Here is a 26,295-nt window from a genome sequence, read left to right on the forward strand (position 1 = left end):
ACAGGCCTAAATTATCCACATTCTCCTCATCTTCAAATTCTAATTCAACACTTACTATGACCTCAAAAAGTTTTTCCAATCGTAACCGTTCCTAATTGAGTTTCCTGTCTCTGAACTACGGTGATATTTAAATTCCCTGTAGCATTCCCTTCAACACTTCATCATTTACCATCTGTCATCTCTACTTAATTTTGGGGTGAGTTGTTTCTCAGAACTATGAGCTCCAGAGTAAGAGCAACAATCTTGGCATCTTTAATTTTTCCACATTGTGCAGTGCATATATAATAATACTTTTAACAAACTGAGAGGTACATGGCTCCCCAAATATTCTGACACACAGTCTGGAGACACCATGTGGTTAACTTCACTTTCCACAGCAGCAGGTGACTGAATGTCTTTGCCTTCACACACCTCAGGGTCATGAGCTAAAATAATGTACAAGTTAGCCAAGATTCCAGGCCAATGTTCCGATAAAGCAGTATTATCTAATCAGTGAGCAAACATTAGTAGACTGTATTGGATACTATCAAGAAAAAGTCAAGCTGGCAGAGCAATTTAGCATTTTCATAAATTCCCTTAAAAATCAAACCATTTCTGATTATCTCTGGCCACTGCCAGAGATAACCTTTGCAACCTAAGCATTAGGAACTTTCAAGGGAAAAACACACAGCTTTAACGTTTAAAATTTAACCCCTAAATCAAATCCTTCTAATAAATAACACATTTTCCAGGTAGAGAGCCACATATTACTAATAAATCCACAATTCAGCATTTTCAAGTAAAGTGAAGAAAAACCTTTTTAGGGAAATGTTAAGTATATAAGCATATTTCACTGTACTATGAATAATAAAGTACTTCACCTAAAGTACCATTTAAATTTTCTAAGAACCCTTAAAAAACAAACAGTTGGTCACCTTTCAGCATTTCAGAAATCATTAGTAGCAACTAGTTGAAAGTAAAGGGACACGCATGGTTATTTGTACTAATCTTCTGGGAACTTCATAGCTCTCAGATTTTTTTATATTTGACTTTTAAAACATAAAGCTGACAGGTTGTAACATCAGAATCGATCTTTTTTTCATTTGCTGAATGGCTACAAAGATGATACAACAAAGTTCAAGTGAAATTTCTATTTCCAAACAATTGAGCAGTTAAAGATGGAGTCAGGAGAGCTCAGAAAAATAAGGCAGTTCTAGTCTGAAAGGCAAATTAAGAAGAAATGGGGGAAACCTATCAAAAGGCCTGAATGAAACCAGGGAGTTAAAAAGAAAGCACTCATTTCCTTTATCACGGTGGGAAAATCCCAGCTGCTAACGGGAAAGCTCAGGAAAGTTTAGTTTGGCTGATTTCGTTGTTTTCCTTCCAACATGATCACTGAAGGACTGCTTTCCTCCCCTCACATTACTCAGTAAAAACTCCCCCACAGAACCGAGTTTTTCTCCGGAGCCCGGCGCCCCCGCCTCCCATCCTGCAAACGTGCTCAGACGCCTCTGGGCATGTCATGGTCTCCCCAGTCTGCAGGCGAGCGCTCCAAACTCAATGGACAATGGGAGCTCACCCCCGTCAACGCCAACTACAAAGCTCAGGAGAGCCATTTCCCTTTTCCTGCCCAGATGCTGTTTTGCCTCCTTCGAAGCAGGCCGGTGCTCCGGTAGAGACCCAGTTTGGGTTAGGACGCTTGTCTTCCTCCCCACCTGCAGTGTTGCTGAACCCCTCGACCCCCAAACCAATAAGTTGTATTGTAGTGCACATGCCAAGGGGCCCCTCTCCCCAGGGGCTTGTCTGGGGACACAGGTTTCACAGTCCAGGTCCTACCTGCACTGTGATCAAGTAGTACCTCCGGACGCTGGGTCACGGCCCTCAAGACTAAGCCGTCCCCACGTCCCATCCCAGACTCAACCTGTCTCCCCATCCCCTCCAGCAGAGAGGGCGGAAAGGGGCGGGAAGGCAGCACGACCACCTCTCCTTCTCCAGGGTAGCACTGGGCTACACTTACCCTTTCACCACAAAGAAGGGGTCCTCCATGGACATGGTTCCCGGCCCCCGGCCGCCTCACGCCTGCTCCGCACCCTCCGATCCTCCCTCTGCCCACCCTACCGGCCTCAAGCAGCCGTGGGCGCCTCGGCCTGGGGGACCCAGAGCGGCGGGCGCGCGCAGGCCGGGGTGCACGGGGCCGCCGCGGGTCCAGCACCCGGTCAGCTCCGCAGATGGAATCCGTGACTCGGCCGCCAGCCCCCGCGGCTGCCTCCTCCCCCGGCTCCTCCCTGAGCGTCCGGCCCGCCTGACCCCGCCCCCGAGATCCTCGCTGCGGCCAACCACCAACGCGGTCCGCCGCACCACTTCCGCATCCGTGCTCACGTGACTGTTATGACCCGCCCCCTAGCGGGCGGGGCTTGTGCACGCGTCATGCGACGCCGGAGGCGGGGCTCCGGGGCGGGAGGCGGGGCCGCTCTTCTCCCTCTTGCTCCGTCGGGCTTCAGGGAAGGAGCTGCTTGTTCCCATATAGGAAGGCAGTTTGTAAGTACCTGGGTTGCGCAATCCTTTTACCTTTTCTCTACTTCTAATACTTGATCCTAGTAAAGTGATTGTAAATCCATTTCGTCCTCGACTTACAATAAAGTGTGCTCATATACATTATCTGACTATGACAATGATTCACAACGGCTTAATGTAGGTCTTTCTATGTGTCTGGCAATACGCTAAAGACCATGTGTGCATTATCTCACTATGCTTGAGGGGAAGGTGTTAACTATACCCATCTTGTAGATGAGAAAAGCCCAGAGAGTTTCAAATTGTCCTGTGGTCACATAGCCTGGACAGGGCAGAGCCACGGATTCTATGCACTTCCACGGGACTGGGGTGTACTTTCTTTTGCTGTGCATTCTGCAGGTAACCGGTAAGGTAATTTTTTCATGCAGCATTTGGTGCTTCCCAGGAAGGATTACCTCTAAGGAACAAAGAAGGGGCCAGGTATGGCAGTTTCCTCTCAGTTATGGTTCAGGAGCTCTTCCAGAGAGCATTTCAGTCCGAACAATTAGCCAACTCATCTGTTAGACATTCTGTGGGGTTTGTGAACTTAAATTGCTGATTATCATTGTGCACTTACTTGTGTCAGTCACAGTGCTGTGTGATCTCAGTTGCCCTCACAATGAAGTTATTAATGTTACTATCCACATTTTATCAAGGGGAAATTTGAGACTTAGAAGTTTAAGTGACTTGCCCAGATCACCAGTCTTTTTGGAGGTGGAAGAATCCTCAGAGCCAGACAAGCCTGTTTGAATCCGGGTTCAGTTATTCAGTTCCTCATCTATAGAACATGAACAGTACTATTTAGCTTATGGGTTACTGTGAAGGTTAAATAAAAATGTGTGTAAGCCTCAAGGCCCCACTGGACTGAGGTAGTGTTGAGGAGTGTCCTTGAGAAGATGTGACCTCCAGTTGACCTGGGAGCTTGACCCTGGCAACCAGACGCTCCTCACCCACTCCCCTGTCCTTGGAATATAGGTTCTGCCTGCCTTCCCTGCTCCCAGAGGCGGCCCCAAGGACACAGCCTTGAGATAGTGATGTGGTTTTAAGACCATCTGAGCAGTATACATGACTGAACCCAGTTAAGGCATCTATAAAACTGTTAAGATTTGGCAGGTGGGTGCAGAGATCTACTCGTCTTGTGTCCACCCAAGACAAGCCTCCTATGTAAGTTCCCTTGCTTATTAAACCTGCTACCTACCAACCGGGGGTGGCCCACCTCTTTCTTTGGTTTCTCCCTGCCCTCTGAGTACAGGGCCAGTTTCAGATCACACCTGGGAAGCTCCTGTGGAGCTTGTGAACCAACAGGAAGTAAAGTCAGGGACAGCAGTGAGGAAGCTGCTGTGGTCATCTGGCTGGAAGCGAGGAGGACTGGACCTGGATGACAGCAATTGTGGATTCAGAGGAAGGAGTGAATCTGATAGACGTTTCCAAGGAAAATCAAAACAAAACACCTAGATGTGAGGAGAGATTGGACCAGATTAGGGAAGAAAGAGGTGAAAACCAAAGACTTCAGGCTTCTCTGAGGCCCTGGAGGAACAGTTGAGGTCAGATGTGGGGAAAAGAAGCTATTGGGAGAAAACTGTTCAATTTGGTTATGGATATATTGAGATGGGACAGCCATCTTTCATTCATTCAATGAACACATGCAAATTGAGGGGCAGAGGAGAATAGTGATTAAGAGCCATACTTGGAGCCAGATTTCCTGAATATAAATTGTAATTCTTCTACATGCTCACTGTTATGTCTCTGAAAAGCTGCTTAATCTCTCACTATCTTCAGCCTGGGAAAGGGATACTGTATGCCTTTCTCACCAGTGTCACAAGGATTAAATGAATTGATCTGTGAAAAGTGCTTAGAACATGGCCAAGAGGAAACTACTGGCACATGTTGAGGGCCTTCTGTGTGACTGGCACTGAGGACACAGAGGTGCATAGCTTTGGGCCTTGCCTTCAAGGAACTCTCAAGCAGGTGGGGAGACAGGCCTCAGGGAAAGGGAAGCTGTAGTTAAAATGCAAGTAGAAACAAAGGAAGCTACTACTTCTTTCTGTGTTCATGCTATGAACATGGGTGTACACATTGTTGCTCAACAAACAGGACTGGGGTCCTGTTTAGTTTATGTAGTTATTTATGTCCCAAGTCCTGGCATAAATAATTACTCAGGAAGAATATTTAGCAAAAAGCCATCTCCTCCTATTCCCTTAAATCCCCCCAAAAAAGAAGAGTCCAAAATTCTTATGAAGTAAAAAATCAAAACAGTAGTTGCCTTGGTGATAGGGGATATAGACTAGGAAAGGAAACTTTCTGAAGGCATACAAATGTTCTGTATCTTGTTAAGAGTATGGGTTACACAGTGTATGCACTTGTCAGAACTCATCTAACTGTAACATTTAGATTCTGCTCATGTTCCTGGAGGAGGCTAACACTCCAACTCAGAGTAGAGTCCTGAGACGGCATCCAGGAGAACCTCTGGTCCCTGAGTGAGTCTCCACCGTTTGGAAGCGTGAGTGATGGAAGCAGCTTACTGGGGTCCTGCAAGGATCTTGTGCTGAAATAGGGGATGTCAGTGCAGAGAATAGGGCACAGGCCACCAGGCTATAGATCCTGTGAGAATGAGGATCAAGGATGAAATCACTTCCTATTGCTATGGATGCCAGATAGACCTGCATTGCCCCCTCCCACTAAAAGCTGTGGGAGTCCCGTGACACCCCTACAAGGGGATCTCTGCTGCTCTGAAATGGGCATAACAACACCCAACCTGCTTCTGTACTAGGTTGCTTTAAAGATCAACTAGGATGATATATGCAAAGGCATTTTGCAAAGTACAAGATACTATGTCACCTTAAATCCTTTTTCAAAAGTAATTAAAAATTTTTTAATTGTGGCAAAGTACAGGTAACAAAATTTACCGTCTTAACCATTTTTAAGTATATAGTTCAGTAGTGTTACGTATATTCACATTGTTGCTCAACTAATCTCCAGAACTCTTTCATCCCATTCATCAACTCCCTATTCTCCCCCTGTACCTCCTCCTCACAGCCACCATTCTACATTCTGTCTCTATGAATTTGATGATTCCAAGAACATCATGTAAATGGAATCCTATAGTATTTGTCTTTTTGTGACAGGTTTATTTCACTTAGCATAATGTGCTCAAGGTTCATCCATGTTGTAGCCTGCGTCAGAATTTCGTTCCTTTTTAAGGCCAGATAATATTCCATTGTATGTGTAGACCACATGTTGTTTATGCATTCATCCATCGATGGACACTTGGGTTCCTTCCAACTTTGAGTATTGTGAATAATGCTGCTTTGAACATGGGTGTACAAATATCTCTTCAAGACCATGCTTCTAGTTCATTTGGGTAAAACCCAGAAGTGAAATTGTTGGTCATTTGGTAATTCTATGTTTAAGTTTTTTTTTAACCCTGTTATCTCATTTAATCTGCATAACAAAATCATGAAGTGAGTACTATCATTATTCCCATTGTAAAGATTTGGAAACTGAGGCTCTAGGAGTTTAAAGAATTTTAAAGGCACTGTTTTTAGTGTTTTGAGGAACCACCAGACTGGCTTCCACAGTGACTGCACCATTTTACATTCCCATTAACAGTGCACAAGGGTATCTCTACATCATTGTCAACACTTGTTATTTTCTGTTTTTGTTTTTTTTTTTTAGGAATAGCTATCCTAATGGATGTGAAGTGGTATTTTATTGTGGTTTTGATTTGCATTTCCTAATGATTAGTGATGTTGAGCATCTTTTTATCTGCTTATTGGCCTTTTGTATGTCATCTGTGGGGAAATGCCTTTTGAAGTCGTTTGTGCATTTTTTAAGTTACTTATTTTTTTGTTGTTGAGTTCAACCTAAATCCTTTTAGAAAAAATACAGAATAAGGGAGGAAAGTGTAACATAGATGTTAGGTATTATGCTCTTCATTATTAGTCCACTCTTTTTAAAACCCTGATACGCATATGCACATATTGGAACACTAGGAAACATCCACTCATGGCCTCCATCCATCCTGCAATGGCTGTCTACATTTTTCAGCTTCCATCACAGGAAATATCCACACACTGATTATGTTTTTTCTCCCTTGGTTGTTACCAACATCCTTATCCTCCACACACTTGCTTTAAAATAAGCAAGGAGGAATTCTAGTCAACTTATATATCCAACAATAGGAAGTGATGAACAATTTATAAAATATCCATTTGATGGTCATTAGAAATGTTTAAAAGTGTATAATGACATATATAGAAAGTAGGAAGACACAAAATTTTATATGTGATATGATTTCAACCCTTTGACATTTTTATAAATAGAAAATTTTTACATAAAAAAAAGAAATGTATTTAAAGTTTGACAGTTTTCTACCATGAAATGTTTACTTGCATAATCAGAAATACAAAAAATAAGAAAAGAAAAATTGAAAAAAGAGAGGTAGGAAAGCCAAGAGCTAGTAGTTTTAAATCCTTTTTTTAGAATAAGGCAAGGTAGTATGAATGAATGCATGTTGGTGAGTATTCAAAGTTAAAATATATTATTGGAATTCAGTAAATTTCTTGACACAACAGTGAATTTGAACCATTGTAGGAAGGCAGGTATGACCTTCACCATCCGCCATGAATTTGTAGGTTACACAGAGGAGCAAAAACCTCAATCCTGTTGGTAAACTTGAATAATAGTAGTAGTAGGAACAATTGCTAACACTTACCACATACCTGACATTGGGCTAGTGACATACGTGCATAATCTTTAGAAATGGCTCCAGAATTTCCACATGGGGCAGGTTTTAGAATGTATCTTATTTGGATGGCAGGTCTAGGAGGCTTGAACTGAGATTACATGGCAGACCCACTGTCTTTACTTAAATTGTAAGCTATTTGGAGATGGCTCAAGAGAGCTGATGGTGATTAATCCCAGCAAGTGACAAGTCACCTCTTGGTTCTAGCACTGCTGATCTCATTGAACCCTCACAACTCTGTAAGGCAGATACTGTTACTACTCCCATTTCCCACCTGAGAAATCTGAGGCTTAGAGAGGTCAACAATTTGCCAAAGATCTTGTAGGTAGGAAATGGCAAAGCCCCATCTGAAAACAAGTTTGTCTGACTCTTAGATGCATTTTTTGCCACAGTACTCTACTGCCCGTTAGTACAAGGGCTAACCTTCCCAAAAAATTAGCAAATGGATTTTACCTAAGCACAGAAAGTGGCTCAGATCAGATTTCAGACAGACACACACAGACCTACTGTTTTTTTTTAAGTGGCCAAGAGGAAACTACTTATTGACCACGATAAATTACATTATGTTGAAAACAACGTTATTTAATGAACAAGATCTTTTGCTAACTCATTTGTCTTTTGGTTTTTGAGAATGACTTACCCCATTTGCAAATGGTTCAGATTCTTCAGAAGGACCTCAAGATACATATAATAAATCAGACATTAAAAAGCCAAAGACACAATTAAGGGGATCCATAGTGAACAAAATAAGCACAAGCCACTCTGAAAAGTACAGCCTAAGATTCACAGAGAGACAGTTGCTCAGAGGGAGGGCTTGTTCTTCCCAAGGAAAATGCACAGGACATTCCCCGCCAAATGCTTCCCAGCTTAGTGAGGCAGTTTTCACTCATCCATCCTTTAAGATCTTGATTTTTAATGAATCTATTGATTTAAGAATTTAAGTACAAGTAAAACTATGCCATTAAAAAAATGCATGTTGACATTGGGAAACTGCTAAGTAAAAAATAAATTACAAAATAGTATTAGGATGTGAAACCCTTCTTTTGGTAAAACTAACCCCCAAAAGGGGCATGTATATATAGAGAGAGAGAGAGAAAGAGAGAAAGAGAGAGAGAGAGAGAAAGTCATAGGAGAAGCACTGAGAAGACATATATAAAATGTGGCTTTCTCTGAAGGGCAATTTTTCTCTTATTATTCTGTGGCTTTTTCTGTGTGTTCTTCAAGTTGCCTGGATTGTATTTGCTAACTTGCAATTAGAATAAAATGACTTAGAAATGAAAGGCATGGTCACCATCCCTACTTTTTAATGTAAATGCAGCATATTGTGGCACAGTATGCATTTGTGGAACAAGACATGAACAGAAATTCAGAGGAACAGATATATTGCCACGGAGCTCCAGTGCAAGTGAGAGACCTCTGGGACTGTTGGGGGCCCTGGGAGAGGCACACGGTGCTCCACATTTGTTAAAGGAGAGAAGGAAAAAGGAAAGGAAGAAAGAAATACAAAGATCTGAGAAGAGAAGGTGCGAGGAGCTGTTGAGAGGTTGCCAAGTATTAACTTCATTATTTGGATTCATTTTTTGGGGGGAAGGGGATAGATGGAAGACATATAGTCTTCTATTGCTGTTATAGCAAATCACCACAAACTTAGTGGCCTAAAACAATACAGATTTATTCTTTTACAGTTCTGGAGGTCAGAAGTTAAAAAGTGGGTCTTCTGGGCAAAAAATCAAAGTGTTGGCAGGGTTGCATTCCTTCTGGAGAGCCTAGGGGAGGATCTGTCCTTCTCTTTCCAGTTCTAGAGGCTGTCTGCATTCCTTGGCTCATGTCCCCTTTCCATCAATGACATCATTTCAACCTCACTTCCATTGTCAGATCTTTCCTGACCCTCTTGCTGCCCTCTTTTTAGGACCTTTATGATTACATTGGACCCACCAGATAATCCCCCATTGCAAGACTCTTAATTTAATCATATCTGTTAAGTCCTCTTTTCCATGTGATATAACATATTCCAGGTTCTGGAGATTAGGATGTGGGTATCTGTAGGGTGGAGAGGGGACATTATTCAGCCTACCGCAGAAGGAAACCAGTATGTATAGATCTGCTGCCTACTAGGTGCCTCATAAACAGAATACTTCATCTAATACTCATCTAATAGTTCAACAACCTTGTGAAATATATGCCAGCATTTGCTTTTGCTTTGGAAGTTGAAGAAACTGAGCCTCAGTGCAATTTGGGATTCTGCTCAAGGTCAAGTAGCTGGAATGCAAACCAAGGTCCCCAAACTGGAGCTCAAGCCAGCCAGCCTCATGGCCCTGCCTCCACGCATTTCTCCCACTTACCTCTACTCCTCGTTCCTGTCTGAGCCTATCCCCTAGCTCTCTGGACAAGCTTAAGCTGTTATTTCTCAACCTCTCATGCTCTCCTGATGACAATGTAGCCACAGCTTGATCCAGGGGATTGTTAAACCAAGCAAGGGAGTAGCTCCCCTCAGAATCTTCTTTCAGACCTTTTTCTTATCCTCCTTTGCTCAATAAGCCTTTTTTGAGCTTATTGTGCTATAGGGAAGATAGACCTACGTTTAAAACGACAGGGAAGTGTAGGTGATAACATGCTATATCAAACATATGGACTGTAGGATTGGAGGAACCCAGAGCAGGGAGTTTCGAGTCCTAGGATCTTTGTGTGAATCTCTCTTGTCCACCTTGGCTGAACTCTAAATTCCAGGAAGAACCAAAGGCTTCTTTTCTTTCGAGCACCTTGAGAGACCAGGTACTTGTGTTCTCTGTGCCTTGCCCGTAGCTGTGTATGTGCATAAATACACAGCATCATTATTTAAAAGTTGGGAACAGGGCCAAGACAGGCATGCCAGAAGAAGCAAGCAGAGTGTGAGACCAACAAGGGGTTAAAAGTCAGGGTAGAGGGCCGCGCTTTCATTGTTGCTTCTCTCTCTTCTGCCTAGCCACTGACAATACCGAAACTTTGTATTTTTATTGGCAGAGGCCCCTCAGTGTCGCTCAGCTGCTAAATCACTGAAGAGCCAGGGGGAGTATAGGTCCTAGGAAGTCAGCAGGCACCTGTCAAGAGTTTCAGTTAGAAGAATCCGAAAGTGAAGGCCTCTAAGGAGACAAGGTTTTCCTGTTACCTCCCATTGCTCATCAACAGTGAAGCACAGTGATGCCCGTGGGAACCCCAAATTCTCTTGGCTCTAAACTCCAAAGTTGAGGCAGCCCAGGGGGAACAGCTCGTCTTCCTAAAAGTTGTGATGAAATGATGAAGAAGCTGGGGCAGGGAAGTGCGTTTATTAAACCCAGGACTCACAGGAATGATGGACGAGCTGAACAGTTTTCCAGTTCATGTGTGTTGGGTTTTGATGTCATTCACCTCCTGAGGGGCCTGGAAGTCATTCAGGAAAGACCCTCCTGGTAACTTCCTCCCTTTCCTTCTGAGCATTGCTCCTCTTCTATTCTGCTCATAGCCTTTCTGTCACTTTTATTTCTTCTCTTCACTAGCTTAGGGAATCTCATGGGGAGGTGGTCAGTGTTTCCGAGGGATTGAACAGTGGAGCAGACCCATTGTTCAGACTTATTTATGTTTTTCCTCCTCAGCACCAGCCCCACCTGCCACAGAAGATTCCAGAAAGATAAAACCATGGTTCTGGAGTGGCTTACTGGGTGTAAAAGGTATCAGCTAAGTAGAACAAGGAATTTTTCATTGTTCAGGGGCTCATGTCCCTGGGGAAGCAAAGGCCTCCTCTTGCCCCAAATGCATGAGAAGACCCATGGGTTGCAAGCACCAGGCTTCTTTCCCTAAGCAAGTGCTCACAGAGCTAGGAGCTGGCATTCCTGAGCGGGTTGGCAGCAATGTCTAAAGCTCAGTCTGGGCCAGTGCTGTGGGTGGTGACTCATGAACTTGACAGAAATGAGCTCTTTTTAATCATCTGTGTATTAATTCCACGAATGTTAGTTGATGGTCTGCTATGTGCCAGGAACTTTTGGGGATATGACAGTGAACAACACCAACATATTGCCTGCTTCTATAGACATTTAATGCAGAAGAGTGCCACCATTCAAGTCAGAAATGGGAAAGGTTAGGGGTTCAGGTAAGATGCTGGAGGTGGAAGGGAGGAAGGGGGAAAAGGGTGATATTTCTAGAATAGAAGTTTAAAGCTTATATATCACCTGCTTTTCATCGTCAAAGGGTTCCCCAATAATATGACCACAGTCTCCCCTAAACATAATCTTTCATGTGATGGTGTAACTAACTCTTGTGGTGGGCGGGGTCTCTGCCTCCCGCTCTTTCATGTTCCTACAATGTCTCTGGGAGTAGCTGTGTCCCTCTGCATGATGGTTTTCCCTGGATGGCCCTTCTTCATGGTTCTGACCCCACTGGGCTTTGGTAACACTATTTGCTACTCTACTCACTGCAACCATAGGGGCGGTAACTCCAAAATCACTTCCAGCGTGTTGCTTTCATGACTCTGGAGCCTGCAGTAGACTCCTTGTACTCCCAGAGCTCCTGTTCACAGTTCTATTGCTTTCTATTTGCAAAAGTCTTTTCTTTGAGGCACTCTTTAAAGGCTGGGGAAGATAGCATTTTTCTCTTCTGTATTTCCCCAGCACTACCTGGTGACCAATAGGCACTTAATAAATGCTTCCTGAGTGAATTTATGTGCTAAGGTAATGTCCCTAAGAAATTGAAATTAGCAGACTGTGTGCCCAAGAAAACTTGGGCAGCAATAATGACTAAAAATTCACAACTGTGATTTTCTGTAGTTGCAGAATTTGTATGAAAAAAAAAGAAAGATGTCTTATCCTGTTTTTCATTCTGGCCTGTGTGAAACTGTGACCCAGTGATGGGGGTGGGTATAATTAGGCTAGGGGCATGTGTGGGATCTCTCTTAACCATATGTGGTTTGCGTGTTTAATCTTGAAATAACCAAGGTCAGTCTCTTGAAATATTACCCATAATTCTGTGGATGTATCTGTCTGTTTCACAAATGGTGGGGTCCTTCACAAAGACTGATGGTGGATAAGCACCCTTAATTGCCAACCCAGGTAGTGTTAAAGGACATACTTGTAGATTATCTGCTTAGAAATGACCAAAGATTTCAAAGAGTTAACATGAGAAAATATGAGCATTTGCTGTAGCCTTTATTGGACTTCAGTCTGTTTCCATGGAGCTGTTGCCAAGGTACATGCCATAGAAATTTCTCTGAGACAATGTTCCACTCCCCTAAGGCCCTCTTCTTCTTGGTTGACATTAGATCTATCTAAATCTGAGAAGTTCAACAAATTTGTAGATTTTCTTCTGGTTAGTTGGACTATCTGTTTATTCTTACTTAAAATTCATTGACCTCAATCCTCTTACCCCAGAGAATTTCTAAGAACTGGAGGGAGCGGGGCTAAGTTAAAGATCAAGCACATGACTCTTTAAATACTTGTTTTGTGAAACCCAAATTGAGGTTGATGACAAAGGACATTCTTTCTGATGTCTGAATTTATATTTATTGTAGAAAACCTTTCAAGAGTACACATATCAAATCATTTTTGTTACAACTTCAACGAATCATTTAAAAAGAATAAAATTCATAAAATTGGAATCCTTCTGGGAAATATGAGACATATGGTCATTGTTATATGCAGAGAACAAAACCACCAGAGCTCATTTATTTGTGCTCTGGAGCTCTACATGGCCCTTCAGTGGTCTCCCTCCTGTTCCTCCAGCATTTGCACATGTGCCCTCTGTGAGGACTTAGGCTTGCTGTTCTGTCTGGAAGCTTCTTCTCCCAAGGCTCGCCTCCTCCCTGTGTTCACATCTCTTCTCAAATGCCACCTGCTCAGAGAGGCCTTTCTTGGTCCTTCTGTCAAAAATATTAGCTCTTTTCACACTGTCTCTCCTTCCTCTGCTTTATTTTTTTTCACAACCTTTATCACCACCTGATCTTGTATTATATATTTATCTATTGCCAGTCTTTCTTCTAGAAATTAGCTCAGAGGCTGGAACATTGATGTGTTCACTGCTGTAACCTTAGCTGCTAGGACTGTGTCTGCTGGAAACTCAGAAAAGAAAAACACTTATGCAAAAGGAGACATTGATAACCTGCAAAAGGTTAGCCTCAAAAAAGTAGCGAAAAAAAAATCACACTGTTACATTCAGCACTTTCAGGCCCTCAGTAAGTTCCTGTAGATAGACAAGTTGGTAGGGACTGGTAGTTTTTGCTGTGCATAGAGCCACCCACATTTCGGCATGGTGTGAGAAGTGTCCAAAGGTCCTCTTTACTAAAAATATCACCATCCATTACTCCCTCATTCCCACGATGCCTCAAATTCCAAAGAGTGGTTCCCAGGAATCATAATCATGTTGACTGTACTGAGGCATTGGGCTCCTTGGGAGGGGCAACAAATAATTGTTGGCCTTGTTATCCAATCAGGACCCACAGCCCACTTGCAGGATGAACTGTAGTCTGAGCCCTGAGGGATAAGGAAATCTGGGACAGTGAGTCATCCTTGACACAAGGGGGCAGAAGAGAGCACTGATGACAGGGCGAGGAGCCTGGAACACAGCCTGGGATGGGGAAGTGTCCCTGGATTAAGACCAGTTGGGTAACCAGTCTAAGGCAGAGACATCACATCTTAGTGTGATTCCTGCTCCTCCACTTATGGATTCTAAGCAATCCATAATTTTCTTCACTTTTGCAATTTTCTTCACCTCTCTGTGCCTATTTTCTGCCTGCAAAATGGGAATCATAAAACCTGTATTTCAAAGAGCTGCTGTGAGAAGTAAATGGAACTCAGTGTTTTTCAAGAGTTTAGCATGACACCCAACACATGGTATGCAGCCACTAAGCCAATGCAGTTCTAAAGGTCATGATTCAGATGCTATTGCTCTTCTCCACTCATTGAAGACTCACCTTCATGGAAGGTTTGTCACTTCCTCCGTGGAGTATTTCCAGATCCCTTCACATGAGAGCGGGGTCTCTCCCCTGAGCTGGAGCACTCTGCCTCTTTGTGGCACTTACTGCTGGCTGCCATGTGTTATTGCTCTGTATTTATTTATGTTACGTGTTTAAGTCCCCCAATAATGCTGTAAGTTCCTGGAGGAAAGTAGATTTGTTTTTCTCTTCTTAACATGTAGATACCCAATTCCTTATACACAGTAGATACCCACAGATTGCCCCCTCGGATGAATATCTGAAAACATTTGATCAATTATTTGATAATCCAGTGATTTGCATAACCTTTTGTAAAAATGGCCCAAGTAGTTCATTTACAGGTTAGAGGGAACACAGTCTAGGACATAAAGCAGTGGCCACCACGTCTGGTCTGAGAGCTGCCTGCTTGAGCGGTTCAGGCTTTCCAGCAACGTCCGTGAGGGATGCGTTTGACTGGCCTGGACGGAAGACCAAATTCTGAACTGTAGATTTCAGTTTAGTAAGGGAGTTGATGCTGACAATCTGTTCATGGAAAGGGAAGGAGAAACCTAATTTCATAATTTTCATAGCAAGAATAAAGAATTGGAAGATTAAATTGAATCATATGAAATTGCCATTTTGGTAGAACCAAAATGGTCAAATATAAGTCTTTTCAAATGATTCAGCCTTCATAGTTATACTAGGAATCTGATCATCCAGGGAACATATCTGCAAGGTACAGATTCTCACAATGTCTAGGGTACTATGGACTTACTTTCCTCTGTCTTTTCAGTTCTGTTCGGAGATACTGACTTAACATCTGTCAGCGAACTTCCCATCACAGCCGAGGGAGCGTCGTGAAAGCCCAACTAAGGGGCAAGCGTGACTTGTGCCTGTGGGCCCACCAGATGGGAAACAGGGCTCGTGGCAAACGAAGGGGCGCGGCTGCGATGTTCTGGCCCAGAGCCATGCCGTGGCGGCTCGGGGGGTGGGGGGGGGGTGGGGTAGGGGGTGGACGGGCAGATGACGGCAGACGGAGGTCAGCCGTTAGGGGCAGAGCAGGGCTGCTGGAGAACAATTGCTCTGAAACCAGGAATTAGACTGAGATTGAGGTTGGGGGAAGGGACATTACACTGCGCTTACACAGTTCTGTCAACAGAGCGTATTTCTATTTACCTCTTATACATTCTAAATAACACAGATTTTTATGAGGTTCTATTTTTATAAGTGAAATTACATAAACTGTAAATACCATGATGAAGATGATGTCAGTGATACTCAGAATAAATCCTCCCCTTGAGAAGTAATGCCCCAAGTTGTTAATACTGGCTGGTACCTATTAGCATGTAGACCCCAGATGTCATAAAAGGAGCTGCAGATTCCAAGGCGAGGTTTCTACCAATCCAGCTTAGCTCAGAAACACTGTCTCTTCTTTAATTCCTTCTTCCATCTCATCTGCCATTCTTTGCCTGGAATTTGATTTCTGTGAGGTTTTCTCCTATGAATAACCATGAAAGCAATTCCTACCTATTTCCCCTCATGCCCTTGGGTCCAACCACAGGCCTTCTTACTGCTCCTGGACCATGCCAAGTGTATCGTTTCCTCAGGACCTTCCTACAGTCCCCCTGCCTGGACTGCTGTCCCCTGATATCTGCCTGGTTTCCTCGCTCCCTGCAGGCTCTTGTTCAGAAGGTACCTTCTCAGGGAAACCTTTCCTATCCATTGCTGTTTAAAATTGTATTGCTTAAAAAAATGAACAGGTGGGACTATATCAAACTAAAAAGCTTCTGTACAGCCAAGGACACCATCAGTAGAACAAAAAAGGCATCCTAGAGTATGGGAGAATATATTCATAAATGACATATCTGATAAGGGGTTGACATCCAAAATATATAAAGAGCTCATGCACCTCAACAAACAAAAAGCAAATCATCCAATTAAAAAATTGGCAGAGGATCTGAACAGACACTTCTCCAAAGAAGAAATTCAGATCGCCAACAGGCACATGAAAAGATGCTCCACATCACTAATCATCAGAGAAATGCAAATTAAAACCACAATGAGATATCACCTCACACCAGTTAGGATGGCCAACATCCAAAAGACAAACAACAACAAATGTTGGCGAGGATGCGGACAAAGGGGAACCCTCCTACACTGCCAGTGGGAATGTAAATTAGTTCAACCATTGTAGAAAGCAGTATGGAGATTCCTCAAAAAACTCAAAATAGAAATACCATTTGACCCAGGAATTCCACTAGGAATTTACCCTAAGAAAACAGGATCACCGATTCAAAAAGACAGATGCACCCCTATGTTTATTGCAGCACTATTTACAACAGCCAAGATAATGGAAGCAACCAAGTGTCCATCAGTAGCTGAATGGATAAAGAACATGTGTACATATACACAATGGAATATTATTCAGCCATAAGAAGAAAACAAATCCTACCATTTGCAACAACATGGATGGAGCTAGAGGGTATTATGCTCAGTGAAATAAGCCAGGCAGAGAAAGACAAGTACCAAATGATTTCACTCATCTGAGGAGTATAACAACAAAGCAAAACTGAAGGAACAAAACAGCAGCAGACTCACAGAACCCAAGAAGGGACTAGTGGTTACCAAAGGGGAGGGGTGGAGAAGGGCGGGTGGGGAGGGAGGGAGAAGGGGATTGAGGGGTATCATGATTGGCACACATGGTGTGGGGGGATCATGGAGAAGACAGTGTAGCACAGAGAAGGCAAATAGTGACTCTGTACCATCTTACTACACTGATGGCCAGTGACTGCAATGGGGTATGGAGGGGGACACAATAATATGGGTGAATGTAGTAACCATATTGTTTTTTCATGTGAAACCTTCATAAGAGTGTATATCAATAATACCTTAATTTAAAAAAAAACTGAAGGAACAAAACAGCAGCAGACTACACACAGAACCAAGAATGGACTAACAAGTTACCAAAGGAAAAGGAACTGGGGAAGATTAGTGGGAAGAAGGGAGGGATGAGGGGAAAAGGGGTCATTAACATGCCCCCCTCCTAACATAATGTAGGGGATGGGCATGGGGAAGGCAGTATAGCACAGAGAAGACAAGTAGTGACTTTATAGCATCTTACTACATTGGTGGACAGTGACTGTAATGGGGTATGTGGTGGGGACTTGATAATTGGGGAGAATGTAGTAACCACAATGTTGCTCATGTGATTGTATATCAATGATACCTTAATTAAAAAACTGTATTGTTTAGTTCTCTTCGCAGAGCTTTATTTTTCTCCATTAGACTTTTTAAAAGGCAGGTTATACATTTCATTTATGTTGTATTGTCTGTCTTCTTCCCTCCTCCTATTAGGATGTAGGCACCAAAGGAGCAGGCATTTTTATCTGTTTAGTCTGTTGTGTGCTTGGGGTGTAAAACAGTGCCTGGCACAGAGGAGGTGTGCACATTTTGTAGAATACACAAATGGATACTAAGAAAGTGTGAGAACTAATGTTCATGACTTGTTTTTTCTTTTGCCTCCATCTTTAAACAGTTGCATAACCTTTCCAGATTTGGAAAAATAGGACTATTTCAAAATGGGCTGCAGATTCAAGCATATATATGTTTTGCAGACTCCAGACTGGTTGTTAAGTCAGATTTCAGCTGTGCTCCCCATTCCCCGCCCTGCCCTTTATTTAAAGTGTTTTTTGAAGTATAAATCCCAGGTTAAAGAGATTCATATTCATGTCAACATATTTCATTATTTCAAAGCAGGGAAATAAAGTGTTTGCCAACGATTTAATTCACAAATATTTAGGAAGGCCCTACTCTGTGCCAAGCTCCCCATGGTAGGTCTTGCAGGATATACAAAGGAAAAAAACTAAACTTCAGTTCTGGAATGTCTTAGGATCGAGAAGTAGATAGAAGGTTAGCAAAGATAAAGAGCATAGAAGGCAGAATATGGCGACAGTTGGTCTGGGGATAGAACTCGTACTTCTGCCTCCATCCCTAGCTCTTGCTTTCACAAGAACCAATACTTTTATGAGGAGAGGCTCTTATTCCTAACTTCAGAGGCTTCTACTGTGTTGCCCGCCAACCCTACATCCTACCCCCCATAGGAAGGGAAAGGGGGAGGTAAGAGGTCAAAGCAATGCAGAGGGGCCTTGTGGGCCCTAAGCTCTGCCCAGGCCTGGAGCACACCGGCCTCCATCTTGCTCGGTGCTGCAGCGGACATGCAGGATTCCACCTCGAGCAAGGGGTCCCCGGCGCTGGGATACCTACTCTGAAGCCTGCCAAGCTGCTTTCCCCCCAGCCAGGGGAGCAGGGAGGGAGGAGAGAAAAGTTCCGCTTTTACAGAACTGGTGCAGTCAGGTGGAAGGGGCCCCGGCAGGCCTGCTTCAGTCTCAGGGAATCCTGCCTCCTGTAAAATTAAGGTAAGGGTACCCTGGCCTTGGGGTGCGCAGCTCTAAAAGACAGTCTGCACATCATGAGTTCTTTCAGAAACACATTTAGAGAAAAGAAAAACATAGACAGATTTGCATACACAAAAACAACCATTTTGTGAGCACATTTTTAAGGATTTGATATTTTCTTCTTATATATTTATAAATGACAGGGAAGGAGAGAACATCATCATTAAATGGTATTCAGTCTGGGGAATGGGAGCCTCATACTCACCCAGGATTCTCTGCAGTAACAAGGGCCAAGTTGGCAGATCCAGGTGCCAGAGGAGTTCATAAAGGGGGCAAGAGCACTGGGTTGGGCAATCTAGGAGGACTTTGGAGAAGTGGTGTCTAGTACGACCCTTGGGCAGGCAAGAGTAAGTCCCTGCATGTGGATGTGGCCGAGGGCTCACTCTGGTTCTCCCCTATCCACATCCTTCCCCACAGAGTGAGGAACCCATGTGCTCACCTGTGTCTGCAGTTCTCTGCCCAGATAACTCGGGACTGCTTAGGTCTACACAGCCCTCTTCCTCTGGCCCATCCCCCTGTGGCTGTGCTATGCTGCTGGTAAGGGCTCTGCTAGGCCCAACGGGTGGCCAAGAGGCAGTTTTTGTCAATGGAGCTTGACTGGGAGAGCAGGGTGTCTAAATGTGGGCACAAGGCCCTTGGCAGGGCTGGGTGGGACCAGGGTAGACAGAGAAGGTGGTGGGTCTCAGGCCAAGGGCCAGGGGCTAGAGGACACAGGCCAACTTTCTCTGTGCCACCACATTCAGGTTCAGAATTCCACAAAGTCTGAGATTTATAAATTTGAACTTGGCCTTTGAGGTTGTATTAAGGGCTATTTGCCAAGGTAGGAGAACAGATAATATGTAATAGTGTGTTAGCTTGGTTTATTCCTTTTTAGTATTTGGATCTCTGGTATGTGGGCCTCCTTTGTCCTCCTTTGTCAGATGCCAGGGCTAGTCCTGGGAGTATCTCTGGAGAGGGGTTTGATGACTGGGAACAATTTGGATGGGTCTGGGTGGCAGGAGGTAAGAAAACCAGGGGCTTGGAGTGGGTATTTCCAGATGGCAACAAGCAGAGTAGGGCAAGATAGCTGCTGTCCCTGCAGGCCTCCTCTCTGCCAGCGCTTCGGCACGGCATGCAGGGCCCTCCTTCTCAGCCTGGGCTCCACTCACCTCCCAGACATCATCTTTCCGTGTCTCTGTGACGCCTGCTGTGCTCCAGCTGGCTTGAGCCACTGGTGCCCTCAGCATGCCATGCTCTCCATACCTCCTGCCCGCACACATGATTTCTGCTCTGCAGCCACCACCCTCCTTCCTGAGTCCCCTGCAGACCCTTTGCCTGCTTACCTCCTACCTGTCTCCAAAATCTCCCTTAAACTATATTTTCTCTGGAAAGTCTTCCCCGAGGGCCCACGCCCCATGCCGACCCCATCATGACACCCGTCACACTCTGAAAGGGCCTTGTCTGTTTCCACCAAGCCATAAGCTTCTTGGATGAGCTGAGAGAGGATCAGTGTAGAAGTGGCAGAGAGGTGCCAAATAGTTGTGTTTCAGTTTAGCTTACTTTCAACTCTTAGTGGTGATCACAATTCTTATAGTGGTATTTGGGCAGAAGGAAAAGTGGAGGAAGAATAAGAAAACTTTGACAGAAGATGTTTAATGTAATAGGAAATATGCTGTGCTTTTAAAACATTTTTTCTCAAGAGGTCTGGGTCTTTATGTGGATTCCCTCTGACTGACCTGGGGAAGGGGTGTGTGTGTGTGTGTGTGTGTGTGTGTGTGTGTGTGTGTGTGTGTGTGTGTACATACACACATACACATTCACACGCAGGGGTGGGGAGGAGCCCTCACTTACCACCCCGAGCCTTTGTTGATAAAACAAGGTGAGTGGGTGTATCAGGGTTTTCAGCCCTCAGGTGTCCTGCAGGGGCAGCTCCCTGGGTGGCTAGTGAGGGGTCCCGGGTCCTTCCCCTGTGCCCCAGTGCAGCACCCTCCACCGAGAAGTTGAGAATTACCTGTAAATTTTCAGCCTAAATTTCCCAAACCTGAATAAAAAGAGCTCCAAGTCTTGTAGGGCTGTAAAGTCCCCTCGCAGGCCCCAGTTCCTGGGGCTCTGTGATTCTGCAGGAGGAAGTGGCAGCTGGGTCCTGGGAGGAGTGGGTGCGGCTGAACGCTGAGCGCTCATGTAGGGCTTAAATGGAAGGGAGCTTTGGATCTGGATTGTCTGACCCTAAAAATCTTCCCGCTTTGCCTCCTCCCCAGGGACTCACTCTGAGATATTTCACCTGGGCCTTTCAGATCCTGACCACGGGATCCCTGAATGTATTTCAGTTGGATATACAGGCTATCATCCCTTGACCACATATGACAATGTGTCTCTTGGCAGAAGGAGCCACAGGTCCCATGGTTGGCAGAGAATCTCATGCCCGATCATGGGGAGAGGAACACTCAGCTGCTGAGGGGCTGGCAGCAGGCGTTCAGAGTGGAACACGCAGGATCACTGCGTGTCTCAGGTGGTGCATGCCACAGGGATGCATGTTCTCTCTCACTAGCCCACATCCCAGCAGAGAGGCCCTGGGCTGAAGGGCATGCAAGCAGTTGCTGAGTTGCACTGTTTTGGCAAAACCTGGACCATCTGGTTGAGGGGGTTCAGTGCCCTCCATCTGCTGTAAGCACCTTCCACATTGTCTGTCTCTTCCCCAGGAGCCTGTTGTCCTTTGCCGCCATTTCCCACCCTCATTCAGGCTCCTGACTTGCGTCTTCTCCTTTCTCATTCTAAATTTGGCCCTTCTGTCTCATTTCCTGGTGGCCAGCCTTAGTGAGTTCCTTGTTCATGCATAATCACCTACTCCGTTAACTTCCCAGGGGTATTTCTGGCTCCTGCGTATCTCTCCCTCCTCCACAGCACTATAAAGCTTATCGATTAATCACTTCATTATAGTATAACTCCCCAAATGAATCATCATGCTGCTATGGTGTGCAGTAGGTACTCTGCAATACCTGTTGACAGGTGGTCTTATATCATAGGAACTGGCTGGAGACTCAGCGATGCCCTGGCAGGCCTGTGGGTGATGTGTTCTGGGGCAGAGGATGCCTCTGGCCATGCCCACAGTCATCACCTGGGCACCCACCTCCATGTCCCTGTGTAAACCCCTTCCTGATCTGCGTGCATGTTCTAGGGGTTCACACGTACCAGAGAATGATTGGCCATGATTTGCTGGAGGTTGGAAGCACTGTGGGGTTTCTCCAGTAGGCAGGTGATAGACAAGATTTCATTATCTTCTATAAAGACAGCCTTTCCTGTACAGCTATAGAGAATGTGGCTCACATCATCAGGTGGGTATGGGAGGTCAAATGGCATGAGTTACAATATCAAAAGAATTAGCTGAAAGAAGAATGTATTGCCTGGTTAAGGAGATTCCTGGAGTATGGGAAAGATGTCCTACAAGGGGCAGGTAAAGAGGAGGGAGAACACCTTTCTCCATATCCACAGACCCTTGGGTTTATTATAGAACTTTTTATAATCTGTATTCACCTAATTACAGTCACCCTATTCTGAAATCCTTCTTGTTAGTTGGACTGTGGTAACCTGTAACTCCCAATGAAAACTTGCCCTAGTTACTTTTTATCACCATGTTGACAGGAGTCAGCAATTCCCCTTGCCTTGCCAAGGTGGAGTACCTCCAGGGACACCTACTTTTTGGGGGATCCTGCGAGACAAATCCTTCCACCTCTTTTCACTGATAAGTTGGGAAATACTCTAGAATCAATTCTTATAAGCTATTTAGTAACCAAGGCTCACAACACCAGTATGAGTGAATATCTGGACTTACAAAGAAGACAGGGGGTCTTTGCTTTACTAAACGTTTTATGATAAGATTTACTGAAAGGACTTACCTTTCAGTAAAAAATGCACCTTATACATTAAAGATAGGACTCAATTGGTCAACTTTTAGTTAACACAGAACTTTTCACTTAGAATCTTATTATTCAGAATGAATTATGCCTGTGTCTTGCCTAGACATAATGTGTATTTTCCCCAGGAGTGATATTTAATTGTGGGACTTTGCAGAACTGGGGCAGGCCCCCAAGGGAGGCGTCTGGGTCACAGTTTTCTGTCCAAGGGTTTTGGAGGTAGATGATGAGCTTGGGCTTCTACTCCCCCTCACTGACTGAATAGCCATCTTCATTTTAATGTTGCAGATAACAGAAACCTACTCAAACTGGCTTAAGCACAAAGGGGGAAGCTATTTGAAAGGCAGGACTCAGGTCAGTGTGGGGACGCAAGGAATCAAAACCAAGATTTGAATGACTTTCTCCATGAGGTGGGGCTTGGCAGCCAGCATAAAGCTCGTACCCTGATATCACCACTCCAAAAGAATGAGCTTCTTTCTCTCTAGCGCTAGTTACAAACAATTTTTTTTCACAGGGGACTCTAATTGGTTTGAGTTGGATCATGTTCTGCTCTTGGACAAATCACCATGACCATCAGGATAAGTTTCTAGGGTTGGCTGCGGGTAACGGTCCTGGCAAGGACTAACCGGTGCACTCAGTGATTTAACTGAGGAGAATTCTATAACAGGATTATTTACGGAGCTACAGTCAGGAGTGAGGAAACTAGTAGGGGATAGTGAAGTCGCTAGAGACGCGCAACAGAGGGAAGCCATCATACCCCCAGATCTGAAGGGGCAGGGGGAGGGACCATCACTACCAGAGGCCAGCAAGGGCTGGCACCCTGGAAGAAGAGCCTTCTAGCAAGAGCTGTGACTGGGGAGGAAAACGCTTGCTGACAGATTGCACTGAGGTGGCTGAAGAAATGGTGCTTAAGACCCACAAGACCACTTTATATGCTGTAGATCTCTGTTTGCACATTAGATGTTATTATTGTTGCCAGACAAGACTATCTGACAGCTTAGGATCTTGCTGAAATCTAGGGCCAACTTGGGGCTTTATGAGACCCTTCATTACTAAGGTATTTTGGGCTGAGACTGGGCAGCTATGAGGAGGGGCCCTGTCTCCACTACCTAATCTTACTGGGATTATATGGCCTTTGTCTGTCAATATAAGAGAACCCCCTAGCCTGGCCTGCTGCTCTCGGTGAATCCAGCATTGGGTTGAAAGTAGGGAGACTGAGACACAGTTGCTATGAATTGGAATTTGAGGGTTAATACTAATCATGCTGATTCTGGGGTGAGGAGCTCTTTGGAAAAACAGAGGGAACCTGGGCCCCTGGGTTGTGAGGAGTTTGATTTCGGTGTATCTGCTCTTCCTCCCAGCCTGCTCCCTATCCAACATGAGTGACCTAATGGGCATCTCAACCCTTTGGTGAACACCCACTCCTACAAAAAGATCTGGGATCAATTTCTTACAGGCATTGTCAAAAAGCAAAGCCCCTCCTGGTGCATTTACATTTTCTTGTTAATGTTGGGAAGGCTTTTTCTCCTAAGTGTCATGCCTCGGGAAAAAGAGAAGGAAAGTATTGTTGACTTGAAGGTTCTCTGCATCGGGTGGCAGATGGCAAGGTGGGGTGAGGAGGTGAGTCTTAGAGATGAGCAGGGAGCAGCCCCTCCAGATATGTCATCGGGCAGTACATCTGGATGTGACCCAACTCAGCAGGGAACATTAAAGACAGCACCGTATGGAAAAGTAGCAGAATAGTTGTGAGGAAGCAAGGGCACAAATGGGCAAGTACCTGTTGTCCCTGCTGGAGGCCCTCTGTGATACGAATTTCTGTAGCTACTTCAAGGGCATAACCACGATGTGATCTATTACATATGTTTGTATCTGATGATAATCACTGTCTTAGTCCATTCAGGTTGTATAGCAAAATGCCCCAGAAGGGGTAACTTATACACAATAGAAATTAATTTCTCACAGTTCTGCAGACTGGCACTCTGCAATGAGGGTGTCAGTATGCTTGGCTGAGGGCCCTGTTCTGGGCTGCAGACTGACTTCTTTCTGGGTCCTCACATGGTGGAAGGGGTCTAGGGAGCTCTCTGGAGCCTTTTTTTATAAGGCATTAATCCCATTCATGAGGGCTCCACCCTTACGATTTAAGCACCTCTACAAGGCACCACCTCTTAATATCATCACCTTTGGGGCTTAGGATTTCAACATGGGTATTTGTGGGGGACACAAACATTCAGACTATAGCAATCGTGAAAGTGCCAGCCTGAGTACACAAGGCAACTCCGAACCAAAGCAGCACTGAGATGGCTGTGATCATCTATTTTCACCAGCACAGAATTGAGAAAAGGGAGGGCTGAGCTCTCATCTCTAATCTGCTAAATTATTTATCAAGAACAGTCACACATTATATAGCTGCTTTCCTTTTCTGTGATTCATAAATGTATTTCAAAAGTTAACAGTAGATGATTTCAACACACTTTCCAAATACTCAAAGCTATAAGGCTTGTTCTGCTCTAAGAGGGCAGAGCATGGCTCAGTTCCACGTCATTGTTCTCAGTGTGCTGCCCTAGTAGGAAGTACACAGTAAAGAAGTTTGTCATTGATGGACCCAGATTCTAGGTCATTCATGGTTTTAGATGTTTCCTGCAATGTAGAAACTTAATTGGGAAGTCCAGTTGCTGCTAAATTCTAGTATTTTATGCTAAGTACATACTATACTTCTATCTAACTTTACTTCTTCCTAGAGTCCCTACTGGTTAGAATAAATCTCAACTTTTCCAGGGATTACAAAGTTTCTCTGCAAATTCATGGCTTTTCCCACCCCACCACCTCAGATTTCCATGATCTGGATGAACAATGGAGGAAAAATTGTCCAAGACATGGATTATGGAGACATTCCTCCCAGTGGGAATGGAGCCTATCTGACATGGGTGTCTTTAAAATTAAATTCCACACCATCTTGTAAGACGTATTGCACTGGGAAGAGAGCAGGTCTATTTTTGAAATGGTTTCTTTTTACATTAGAATAGTTAAGACTTAATGTATGTTTGGGTGGACACAGTGATGCAGGTGACATAAATGCCTTTTCCCACCAGCTGCATGGGACTCTCATCAAGGACATGAATGGGCAAAGCCTCTTTGTGCTCCCAGGTCTTTGCCCCACACTTAACACAAAATAAAAATGCCCAAACGGATAAAGAGGAGGAGATGAAGTCAGTGGCAAGGATGTGGTGACAAGATATTTCATAATGCACTTCCAACATTTCTGTTTCTCCCTCAGGGATTTTATAATATGGAATTATCATATAAATAAAATATAAAGGGGTGATTTTTAATAAGCCTAAACTTTTGCAAACTTCATTTTCTAGTGGTTCAAAATGACATTATTTATTAATAATGGTAGACTTGTTATTGCTTCATTCGTTTGTGTTTGTTATTTACAGAAGCTCAGTAATTGGAATCTATGGACTATTTGATAACAGTCTAAACATTTAAAACAAAGAACTGTGCTATCATCACAGTTGTGTTTGGGCTTTGGATTGTCTTTACCTAATACTTGATTAAGAACACTGGATGAGAAATCTCTTCAACTCCCTTCTTCTAATTCTTCTTTTTTTTTTAACTCCAGTCCATTTATTATGTGTTTTCTTTTTTCACTCCGGAACCCTTTATTGCGTCACATTACAACCGATTCAACTCCATTCCACAACATTGCACTCCATACCACAACACTCCACCGTGGTCCATCACATTCCATTCTGCAAAAGAAGG

General features: G+C 44.2%; 2 protein-coding genes across 5 annotated transcripts in view; one reads left to right on the top strand and one right to left on the bottom strand.

Annotated features, from left to right (window-relative positions):
- STX6 (syntaxin 6) overlaps positions 1 to 2,269 on the bottom strand; it is a 35,898-nt gene extending 33,629 nt beyond the window's left edge. For 2 of the 4 annotated variants that reach the window (XM_057507924.1, XM_036905951.2), the window contains exon 1: positions 1,997 to 2,267. In XM_057507924.1, coding sequence (XP_057363907.1) covers positions 1,997 to 2,031 — 35 coding nt within the window. In that variant the 5' untranslated portion in view covers positions 2,032 to 2,267. Of the gene's footprint in view, positions 1 to 1,996 lie in introns of all 4 variants that reach the window. The other 2 variants (XM_036905949.2, XM_036905950.2) reach the window with 2 other exon arrangements.
- Positions 2,030 to 22,174, top strand: LOC118922808 (major histocompatibility complex class I-related gene protein). Its single transcript, XM_036905964.2, is given in 5 exon segments — positions 2,030 to 2,326; positions 20,743 to 20,800; positions 20,878 to 20,996; positions 20,999 to 21,128; positions 21,795 to 22,174. Coding segments are annotated over 5 exon segments (984 nt in total).
- Positions 22,175 to 26,295: the final 4,121 nt, after the last annotated feature.

Source organism: Manis pentadactyla, chromosome 9 (genome assembly GCF_030020395.1).
Source record: "Manis pentadactyla isolate mManPen7 chromosome 9, mManPen7.hap1, whole genome shotgun sequence".
Classification (NCBI taxonomy): domain Eukaryota; kingdom Metazoa; phylum Chordata; class Mammalia; order Pholidota; family Manidae; genus Manis; species Manis pentadactyla.